At 35.3% G+C, this 12,460-nt stretch overlaps 1 protein-coding gene across 1 annotated transcript in view; it reads right to left on the bottom strand.

Annotated features, from left to right (window-relative positions):
* LOC140151692 (protein TALPID3-like) overlaps positions 1–11,519 on the bottom strand; it is a 55,773-nt gene extending 44,254 nt beyond the window's left edge. The window contains exons 1-4 of the mRNA XM_072174028.1: positions 11,416–11,519; positions 9,736–9,855; positions 9,174–9,245; positions 3,355–3,587 (exon numbers count right to left, since the gene is read on the bottom strand). Of these exons, the coding sequence (XP_072030129.1) occupies positions 3,355–3,587; positions 9,174–9,245; positions 9,736–9,855; positions 11,416–11,418 (428 nt within the window). The 5' untranslated portion in view covers positions 11,419–11,519. The remainder of the gene's footprint in view (positions 1–3,354; positions 3,588–9,173; positions 9,246–9,735; positions 9,856–11,415) is intronic.
* Positions 11,520–12,460: the final 941 nt, after the last annotated feature.

Below are 12,460 nucleotides of genomic sequence, written 5' to 3'. Positions count from 1 at the left end.
ATTGTAACCACTTTAATGAAATTTGGTTACAATGGAGTCGAATTTCGGTCTTTAATTGATCTTTCAAATGACTATTTGTGCTGAAATGCGTGCAAAGATTTAGACTTCTGCTTGGCGGGGGCGCCGAATTGATTGGTTTTTTTAATCCACCGTCATTTCGGCGTCCCCCTAAATATGGCGCCCGGGGCACGTTGCCCCCCTAGTTACGCCACTGAATGGCTCTTCTGTACATGGGACAAACACCTTAATGTCCCCTCTGAAGGACAAAATTCTCCAAGAATGTCCCAGCAAGTTTTCAACCACCTGTGAATCAAACCTGTGACCTCATACACCAGATGCAAGAATTCTAACCACTGTACCACTGTGTTACTGCTATGAGATTTGCTGTTAATGTACAACTGTTTGCTGCTAATGTACAACTGTTTCCCGTCTTCGTTTGTTTTATTTTATGTTATATATTTCACGGGAGTGCATCTTTAGAGATCCAGTTTAAGTATGTGTGTTTCGTCAACTTTCTGTCTACAAATTGCTATGAGATATGTATGCAATTAATAGAAATGAGTCACATCACAAAGATCATCATTTTTATAATAAGGGCATTAAGGGGTGAATGCAAGTGGTCCGTTTTGTTTCAGAAATAGGAAACCCACATCTCAAGAATTGTCATTTAAATTTTACAGGGATTTTAGAATAGGTTTTTAAGGTGGTGTTTTAATAAAATGGTCAAACAAATCTAAATTTTACCAGAACAAATTCAGTTCATAAATATAAATTCATTCTTATATTCATAAGGAAACTATTTTCAAAGCACATCATAGAATGGTTTATTGGAAAATATTTGAGTCAACCAATGTGACTGTTTTGACTGTTGTACTCTCTGTCTACCACCATCATTTAAGTCAATTCAAATTTAAATATCAGAATTTTTCTGCACAGATATGTCCTAATGCTGGTGTAAACTTGAGTAAAACAAAACTAAAAACATTTCTGAACTTAACACACACAATAAAGATAATTGCCATACACATTTACTCCCCATTTCTGTTGACTTTTTCCCTCCACCATGCTATGGGCAGAAATAGGGAGTGGGTGGAAACGGCATAAGCATTCATCATATAGCATTAATGAAAATATGACTGCAAGACAACATTCCAATAGTGTTCTAACTATAATCTTAGACAGAATTAAAAAGACTAGATTGTATCTGATGTCACTGTCAATCAAATTCCCCATGACCCTTGATTGGTTAGTAGCGTGTAGATGGAAGGTTGGTTCATTTGGTGCCGATTGGAGAAAAGGAATCACAGAAAATGGCAAAAAATTACAATACTTTTACAAGGCAAAAAGTAACTTTTCAAAGCATTGTTGACATGGTGCCTTCAGGAAAGAAAGTTTCCCATTACTTAGACCTAACTTTTGAGATAGTTTGTATGTTTGAAGGTTCAAAAATAACCATAAGGCATGCTGTTGCACCGCCGTGTTCAGGAACTCAATCATCACAATACAGGGGTTCAAATTCGCAATCAATTGCGGGAACCAGTTTAGGTTCTCGCAAATGGCTTTTTGCGAGAACCTTTGGTTCTCATCAGAACCAGGCTTTCGATTCCCGCAAAATATTGAGAAAAAAAACCCTGTAAAATCATAATACCCTATAAATAGGTGGGAATTTGTAAGCAACTTACTATAACATTATTAATAACAAAACCAAGTTGATTATCTTTTTTTTTTTGTTAAAAGCAGTTGTTTCAACTTTAAATCCTGAAAGTAATTTTAGTTTACCGAACGTAAAATACTGACTACACTGTATAGTACAGTCTGTACACAGCAAGCTCAGCAACTTTCTTTAAGCTTATTAAACTTCGACTATCGCTGTGACTTGCCTATCATGCATTAATGAGACCTCAACATAACATTCATGTATTAAATATAGTACAGTTTAAAAGGTTTTACACACCCGTATGAGTTCTATTTTTGGAGAATTTGAGGCCGCGGATGACCCAATCTCCTACTGCTATTTACGCGATGAAGAGATGTCAAAACATGAAAATATACCATATACCGCAATACCCCTAATTTCACTTGATTTATTCATACCTAAATTTATTACAAATTTCCTTAAATGTTCGCTGAAAATTGCTTAAAATAGCTTTTGTATGTACTGTTATATGATTCGCAATTTTAAAACATATCTTTCCAAATGAAATGCAAATTAAATTAATTTTATTCCACATATTATTTTGTACATCGGGTAAAAGGGTGAGCACGTGTGTAATAAAAATGACGACGTCATTTGACGATTAATTATTCATGTTACGATTAATTATTCATGTTTACCAGACACTTTCGTAAGAAAGAGATGCCGTGATTGGTGGAAATAGGCAAGGTGAAAATGATACAAACCAATGAAGGAGACTTTCATTACTAGCGAGGTCACGGCTATTATTATGGGGGTGATCGTTTGTAAACACTAAAATTACATGGGCCATGGATTTCATGCTCACTGTGCTTTCTGTTCGTGATTGTAGAATAAATTGACAGCTAAAATGATGAAATCTTTGCCTTTTCCCCCAAACATTTCAGAATTATATATTTTTTTATGCACTAATGATGTTATTAAGGTGAGCACATGCGTGTAATAATTATATAATAAGCTTTAAATTGACGATGCCATTTAACAATTAATTATTCATGTCATGATTAATTATTCATATGACCCGACTCTTTGGTAAGAAAGAGTTGCCATGATTGGTGGAAATACGTGAGATGAAGACCAATGACATAGACGCTTTTATTACTAGCGAGGTCATATCTATTATTATGGGATGGTGGGTTGTAAACACACAGGCCAGGGCGAAACTTTCACGCTCTGTACGTCATGTACGTGATCGTACAATATAAAGTAATCGGCAGCTAAAATGATGAAAACTTTGCCCTTTTCCCCCAACATTTCAGAATTATATTCATGGATTAATGAGATTATTAAATCACATTTCCGCTGCAGAAAAAAAAGGTAAAAATAACACAAAATGTGATCTTAGACTTCAAGCTTGTGCGCGAACCAATTTTGGTTCGCCCAGTTGCAACACGGCGAGAACCTTCACGCGAGCCGGTTCGCGTCGGATTTGAAACCCTGCAATACTCATAAACAAACCGTGCTCGCGTCAGACGCAAATTAGTCTGTTTAATCCTGTCTTTGCTTATACTGTACGCTGAGGTACATCCCGTCAGTCAGAAACACTGTCAGTCCGAACCAACGTAAGTCCGAATTTTTAGAGTTACGGTTCCTAACCCTAAAAATTTGTACTGACGGGGAGTACGCTGTAATTGATTTATTGTCGTTGTCACATAACTTACTCATCTTGATAGAGGTGTTCCATCAAACTATAGAGTTCTTCTTCTGTGGTAGCCCTAGCTATGATATCCAGGTTGGATTCTAGATATGCCTTGTTAGCTTGTACTTGTTTGAGAAGCGCCTCTGCTTCTGTACAAGAGGACGATGGGACAGGTGCATTGTACTGAGATGGCGATAACGGTTGGCGGAGAACGGCTGATGGAGGACTGCTGAATTCAACAGGCTCTGGTTTTCTCTGAAAATACAAACAAAAGATTTATCATGTTACGCATTACAAGCATGGTATTTAATTTTGTGCCATTTGCGTTCCAAGCAGCAAGCATGGTAAATTTGTACTTTCATTTTCCGAACAACCTCGGAACAGTGGTCACCCCCACTCAACCTGAATCATATCTGAAATCTCTTATATTCCTAACCCTAAATCCTAACCCTGACCATCATAATCCTATCCCGACAACATAACCCTAATCTCCTGGGGCGATAGCAATGATTTGCAAAATTTTCAGTTAACAATGTATGAACTATATTTAAATTACATTGTCATGACTCTATTATGCACCAAATCAGCAGCACATGAAACATAGCTAAATGATTCCCTTGCTTATTGTGTCATAATCATGTGTCCAAGCCCAGCACAATCACCATCGATCCCTGGAGTGGCTCCCATCACTCACCTGTCACCAATCGCACCTATTCTTGTTTGCTTTACATCACATGCTCTTGACAATTTTGGTATGGAAATGGAAGCAAAGTATGTAACAGGAAATGTCAAGTCATGTTGCAACATTTTGTACGATGTTACTGACAAGTTTTGTGGCCTGTCAAGTTGATATTCATTGACAACCTTATTAAATTTAGCCCATTATTGTGGTTCTATGGTATGTTTTGTCATCATACCATGAGCGAGTACTTTTGAATAACTCAATTGCCAAATTACCCTGTTAGTGTCAAAAAAAATGTTTAAGGTTGCTGCTTTTACAGATTTAGGAATATGATAACCTAGCACTGGCTTCTGTGCTGTACTCGGATACCTGTATGATGATTTTCCAACTGTAGGATATAGCTCGCTGCGTGTTCCGCTCGCTGTTCGAGAGGCGTCGCGGTTTGAGAACGGGGTTAGTTCTATGATAACCTAAACTTGGGCTTACATTAGAAGATAAACATACTTGGTGGGGGATCAACAAAATCATATTTATGTATGGCATCATGCCATTGTATGTTGAAGACCTATACCCATGTGTATACCTACTTTTCACCAGAATGGACTATTCCATTTGAATCCATATACCATTATGGCTTTCACACAGGATGTGCGATTTTCAAATAGGGTTGCCTGAATTGGTGACTCCATTTGATATCTACACACCTGTGTGGGAGATTAAGGCCATGTCTTCCATAGGGGGTGTATGGATTTCACCTGGAATAGCCCATTGCAGATTTACAGTGCTATTTATTAGTTTACCGTATTCATTCCATTAACCGCCCAGGGCACTTAACAAAGTCATTTTGGGTGGACACTTAATTTTTTATATTGTTTATAGAATTACATATATGTAAAAAATGGCCCAGAATATGGACTATTGTGTGTAGAGGCCCTGTGTTTGATACACGAGTAGTTGCATACATGGATTCTGCGTTATGATAGAGGATCATATATAGTAAAGTCGCTGGGTTGGCGCTTATATAGGGGCATGGGCGGTTAATGGAATGAATATGGTAATTGCATTTAGTGATGCCTGTGCAAAGTTTATTGGTTGCAAATTTTCATTGGCTGCAACCTTAATGCAAGAACTTGTGTGCACACTCCCACACCTCCACACACACACACATGCATTTAAAAATGCCGCACATATTGAGTGCACCAATTGTCAATGACTAGACTAAAAAAAGAAATTCACCACCATTTTCTGGGTTTATTTGTCGATATATGAGGGGTCATCACTCTACCAAAATTGCTGGAACTCCATATCAAAAGGCAAAACACATAGCTGTCCATTAACTTATTAAGGAAAGTACCCCCACCCCATGCATTTAGTCCACTATGGGTTACTGACCAATACTTATGTGATGACTAAGTCATATGATTGATATAATGCATTCAACTCAAATCATGACCAATATCACACTGAAACAAAGGAAGCCAAGTTACAAGTGTATAGCAAACTCTATGATGGGTAGGCAGACTAACTGACGTTGGATTGCAAACTGTGCGTCATCATATCAGGCGCTAAATTTATACTACCTCCTAGTCTATTTATTTCACACTACTCTGGGAAACTGGAACATGAAAGACAATTTCTGTGCCCTTTGTGCAATGGTGTTAGGCCAGAGAGAGAGAGTGCTGCAATGATCAAAATTGTAAGACATACTCTATCATTAAACATATTACATTATTATGGAAGCCAACATGCAATTGAGGCTCCAAGATCTCAGGTTCTTGCTTCTGTTTTTGTCATTGCACATAAAAAAATACATTGACAAGAGTCATCTAGGTACAAAAAGGGTACTTGTTACTAAACCTAATCTTGAAACATGACTAAAGCAATCCAAGTTCCAAAATGAAGGGTTCATTTTGATTGTTGTAAGTTTTATGTGGTTTTTGTATCTTAGGAACAGCAAGTCCAATTTTGAGATTTTCAGTATTATGTAGCCTGTACTATAAAGGGCAATATAAGATATGTCGCAAACATGTACACCTTTTACATTTACCGTAGGTCTATTGACAAGAAAAAGAAGAAACAAATATTTTTTGGAGACACCATTTAAAAAATCATGTGATCAAAATTTGGTCCTTGTTTTTTTAAAAATCTTGTGACTCCATTCCAAGGAAATATTTTAATGTTTTAGATATTGGCACTTATGAACCAAAAGGCACAAAATATGACTCTTTTGACTAAAATAGTCATTTTTAGGCAAACATATGCCTTTTTTTGTCAATAATTTTACACAAACTTCCCCTATTAATCGAGCAAGACTCATTCTACATAAATGTTATATCATCATTTCTGCCATGACTCAATGACAGCAATACCTGATGAACTGTAAGTGCAATATTTGGACACCTTGACACATATCCTCTAGGATATGAAAATAGCAGTTTTGATTTGGTTTTTCATAAACTGCCAAGAATATATGTTAACAAACCTACAGGGTAAGCATGACCTTTAAGTACTCAATCTTGGTTCTTTTTTTAGGCCAGCTAGCAGGTTTTGTTTTTGATTGAGATTATGTAAATGAAACTAAATTGGTTTTCCAAATTCCAGTCGAAATCTGTATCAGGACCAAAGATGCTAATTTATAAAGGTAAAAGGTTGATATGATTTTTGGAACATCTTAAGGAACTATCACAAACATTACAAACTTATGGTATTAACAGTAACACAGAATTGATTTTCCTTGATTGCCCCAAATATATGATGTGAAAATCCAACGTGAGACAGCTATTTAGATATCAAATTGTTGGGTACCCTTCATGATAATGTGTGGTTGCCATGCTACATAAGACATCAACTTGAATCATGTCCAATAACATCATGCAGATGGAGCAAACCCGGAGCAAATCTGATAAACTGGGCACCCAAACATGGAACAAGAAACCCTGGTAGATCACCCCTTACATATGTAGATGTACTCAAGCAAGACACCGGACTGGAAGCATCGGACTTGGGAACGGCGATGCAGGACAGGAGGATATGGAGAGCTGTCGTGGTTCGAGAAAACCACCCGAAATAAAAATAATAATAAAAAAAAAAAAAGATGGAGCAAATCAATGTGGACTACACTTAACTATAAGTCCGTCTTGTCTTGTTTTAACAGTATGCCATCAGCTCCTAAAGACCCACCATCTCCAAATCCTGGGGGAGCATACCCACCAAAAAATTAATGTGCCCCACAAACCCAATCCCTAGGGGGATATACACATGCACTTAATGCACTAATTCAAATCTGGCACTGTGAAATCCACCATGACATTACTCTCATCTTTACACGAGACACACTACATACTAACATATTCATTGAGAAATAACATGCAGTCAAGCTTAAGGGATCTGGAATGAGCGTTTCGACAGTATTTTTTGTGGGACATGAGAGGACATCAGACATATCGAATTGCATTCTGAATACGAAGAATGTCTTTCTGATATCAAATAATTTTCATTTTCTGAAATTCACGATGTTATACAAATTTTATGACAAATTATTAAAATTTGATATTTTTCACATTTTTGATATATAACAGTCCTCGGTTAATTTTATAAATCTAATGACATATTCTTAAAGTGTATGTAGTTGGGAGGAAAAGCCGACGATCAATTGAAAATTTTGACCTTTCAGATTGAAGATATGGATTTTTTTCCCAAAAGACCTAATTTTTTTTTTTGGTGTTTTGGGAAAAAATCCATATCTTCAATACGAAAGGTCAAAATTTTCAATTGATCGTCGCCTTTTTCATCCCACGCATATACACTTTAAGTATAAAGCATCAGATTTATAAAGTTTACTTCGAGTACTGTTAAATATCAAAAATATCAATTTTAAATCATTTGCCATAAAATGTGTATTTATTGCGAATTTCAAAAAATCAAAATTATTTTTATATCAGAAGGACATTCTTTGTATTCAGAATGCAATTCGATATATGTCTGATGTGCTCTAATGTCCCACAATAAATACTGTCCAAACGTTCATACCCCACCCCTTAAGGGATCTGGAATGAGTGTTTTAAGCGTTTCAACAGTATTTTTTGTGAGACATGACAGCACATCAGACATATCGAATTGCATTCTGAATACGCAGAATGTCTTTCTGATATCAAATAATTTTCATTTTTGAAATTCACGATATAATACAAATTTTATGACAAATTATTAAAATTTGATATTTTTCACATTTTTGATATATAACAGTCCTCGGTAAATTTTATAAATCTAATGATATATTCTTAAAGTGTATGTAGTTGGGAGGAAAATCTGATTTATCAATTGAAAATTTGGACCTTTCATATTGAAGATATGGATTTTTTCCAAAAGACCTAATTTTTTTTGGTGTTTTGGGGAAAAAAAATCCATATCTTCAATACGAAAGGTCAAAATTTTCAATTGATCGTCAGCTTTTCATCCCACATACATACACTTCAAGTATAAATCATCAGATTTATAAAGTTTACTTCCAGTACTGTTATATATCAAAAATATCAATTTTTAATGATTTGCCATAAAATTTGAATTACATTGCGAATTTCAAAAAATCAAAATTATTTGATATCAGAAAGACATTCTTTGTATTCGATGTCTGATGTGCTCTAATGTCCCACAATAAATACTGTCCAAACGTTCATACCCCATCCCTAAATCAAAGAGTGAAAGCTGTTAAAGAAATATTATGGAGTACAGATATTTTCATGTTACATTTATTTTTGTGTTTTTCATGTTCAAAGCAGCCACCGCAAAAATAACAATGCACAAATATATTCATTTTGTGCATGAGTTAAAAAATTCAAATATGAGTGAAACAGTTCAAAATTGACAAAACACATAATATTAACCACCGAAAATGTCCACTTATAATAAATACAGTACCGTTTCATGCAAATAATGCTGGGTTTTTTTCAGGCTGCTCAGATGAAATTGTTTATCTAAAACCTAAAAACTATTCATATTCATGACCAGTTATTATTGTAATGTAACTATTACTTTTCCCACCTGAAATGGAACGTTGGATTTGACCAAGTAAAAGCCAGGAATTAAACTGAAAACTCAAGTCAAATAATGCATAATATGTTTTGGATCAATTAAATCTCTGAATATTCAACAATACATACTAGATAGTCGTCTAGAGGTGCCGGTTCTGACAATGCTTTTCTTCTTCTCCTCTCGACCTCCCTTTCTGCATCCTGTAAAGTGAAATTTCAAATCATAAACTTTAAAAATATTTACAAATGTACTTGATGCTCTACAAAAAGGACCCATTTTTGTGTCTATATTTTCTAAAAACTGTCACTTCATGGTAAACTAAGCGTGAGTTAATTTGTATATAATGTCAAAACACCATAAGTATATCCAAGCCAAAAAAATCCCCCTTCATACACATCCTAGCAAAAGCTAATAACCAAATGCAACTACACCGCAAGAAAAAAATATATGATAAATGAGCTTAAAAGGTAAAACAAATCTACTTTCTCTTTTTCCATATTATACAGTCCCACTCTCCATCTCAGATTAAACTCAAAACATATGAATCATATAAAGCAGAATGCACTTATATTTTCATATGTCAAATGTAAAATATAATTTGATCAAGATTACTGCGCCTCAAAACTTGGGTTGATGAAATCCCAAGAAAGCTTTCATGAATGTTTTAAAAGTGTTTCATGGTTGGTTTACCTGCAGCAGTTGTTCATGATAGTTGGTTGTAACGGATGCTTTGGTGATGGGAGTGGGTGGATTCCTGGGGGGTTCCTGATGAATACTTGATGATGATATAGGTGATGCTGCTGCTTGCCTCTGTGAATTGAAACCAAAAATATATAAAATGATGAATCTACTGCTTTCATATTGTGTGTATCTTATTTCATTTAGTGCAAAAACTCTGGTAAAGATCACATTTTTGGATGATTTTTGTTTAAATGTGATGCAAACTTTGGTTGGTGCACTTCAAATATGACTGACCTTTATGAGGACAACCTAAGATTATGACACCATGGTGATATTGTAAAAGAAATTTGTGATACTTTTTTCATCAATGTATACAGGCGACCCATATAGCATTGCATAAATCTGCCTATGATATTGTTGTTGCACAATGTGCTAAAAATATCTCAGTAAGATAAAAATCATGCAGATTAACCTGGTTATGGTAACATACAGTGAACGTAATAATGTCTGCTGTTATTGGCAAAATAATTGTATCAATAAATGTGACGTGTCATGTCAAAAGGAGACACTTTTGGGCAGGATCGTAAATGGAGAAATAGCCAAAACCTGTCCGGGGTGATTTTTTCACAATTTGGGTTTGTTGCGAATTTGTGATGTTATTAATGATAAACATATTGTCTGATAGTTTTAGACACGAATATAACTGGCATCTTGTATTTTTGAGACATTTTCAAGGTAATTCCTACTCTCAACATTGTCAATAATATTTTAAAGGCCGATATCTCAATTTCCAATTTTATAATACCATAACTTACAAACTCAATATCTTCGCTTAGGAATGTCCAATTACATTGGGGAAAACGGCATTAAAATTATTTAAGATATGTAAAAACCTCAAAATTGATAACCTGCCCAAAAGTGTCTCCTTTTGACATGATACGTCACATATGGCTGCAAATAATGCCATATCTTGTCATTTGCACAGATATTCAGTAAAAGATGAGAATTTTATGATGCAATAAAGTAAAACAAGTTACTTGATATAATTTGGTTCACCTCAAGTTTGGTAGTGACGTCAATGCTATTTCGCGGTTGCGCCGTAAGCGTGCCAACAAACTGCCTCTGTACGCGTGCGTGTACACTCAGCCTTCCGCGCGCGATTCGATACTGCGGCGAGCAAAATACGCACATACGTCACTACCAAACTTGAGGTGAACCAAATTATAGTCCAAAATTTAAAATCCCATTACAATCCGATACAAAATATTCTCTTGTTGAAATGACAATACTCTCCCAAAATATTTTAACATCTTCTCAAAATTACACATTCTGCTTGACCAAAACACATTTGGAAAGACATAGGCATTTGAAAAGCATCTGTTTGATGAAATGTTTTGCTTTTTAAATACTCAAAAGAAGGAAGTGAGTCTCACTTAAGATTTAAAAATTTATTTATTTTTATATTTATATTTCATATAATATCATTTTGGCTTCTTCCCATAAGATTTTCCAAGAGATTCTTCTTATTTTACTTTGCAAAATTGAATCTAAGGTGCAATGCCATTTTGGAAAGGGAATACAGCATGTAAAATATTGAATCTTTGTATGTGAAAAATATATTTTAATTTTGAACTTAATTTTAGGTTTGCAAATTGCTCTGCAATGGGACATGATTTGAGATCTGCCTACCATTATAGCCGCATCCACTCCACTTCTGATATCACCAAGCTCTTTGACAATCCTGGTTGCTTGTCTTGTAGCTGAATGTGATCCTTCTGCACCGCCATTGACTGCAGGTCTGAAAAGACAAGTAACAAATCATACCATTATTTATTATTTAAAACTTTTTTTCAATGGTGTCTTAATTTCTTGATTTATTTTGATATCAAGACTTCCTTGATGATTTCTGATGATTATATGAAAAGAATTCCAAACTGCATTGTTTCTAAAATTTCATAATTGTATATAAAGTTTTTGAATAGATATGACATGAATCAAAACTTGTCCATAATTTCAAATCTCTTTTAGAAGTACTTCACTTCACTGGATGCAGGGGCTGTGCAAAGAACTTCCACATAAAATCACACGTAGAAATCCTTTGATTACAGAGTCCCCTCAAAATATGAAGTGAGCCCTCATTTGTCTACCCTTGTAAACAAATAAGCTCGGCAAGTATCTGCATCAGGCACATTATACAAATGACAAGCATGTAGTTTCATGCTCTGTTTAATCAAAACCCGGCTTGTAAATTATTCTCTGCATGAAGATAACACATAGGATACGTCTGGAGCAGGGGAAAATGGGAAAAACCCCTTGAAAATAAGAAATTAAATAAATCAATTTCAATGACTATTCAAAATGTTGCCTCAGGCAGTTTGACAACTCAGAGGTTCCTCCGATTCTGGAATCTTATGCTGTGAGCAATACGAGGCACCGTTCAGAGAAACTGGGGAGGAAATGTTGACAGGATCATGAAGGCATGCTGCAGGTATCCATCTGCCCTGTCCATCTGTCAGTATTGGGTGTCATCTCTCATATATGCATGGTGTCATTGACCATAGTGACCAGGGGGCTGGCTGTAAAATTCATAGAAAGCTGCTGATGTGATGATGAACAAATGCCCACACTATGACAACTCAATGAATTATCTATATGATGATGGCAGTCATTAATATGATATAATTGAAAGATATATTATTGAATCTTTCAATAATGTGTGAAGGGTAAAAAAACA

This window comes from Amphiura filiformis, chromosome 5, assembly GCF_039555335.1.
Source record: "Amphiura filiformis chromosome 5, Afil_fr2py, whole genome shotgun sequence".
In the NCBI taxonomy this organism is placed as follows: Eukaryota; Metazoa; Echinodermata; class Ophiuroidea; order Amphilepidida; family Amphiuridae; genus Amphiura; species Amphiura filiformis.
Note: the sequence above shows the minus strand (reverse complement) of the source record. Positions and strands in the feature narration are given on the sequence as shown.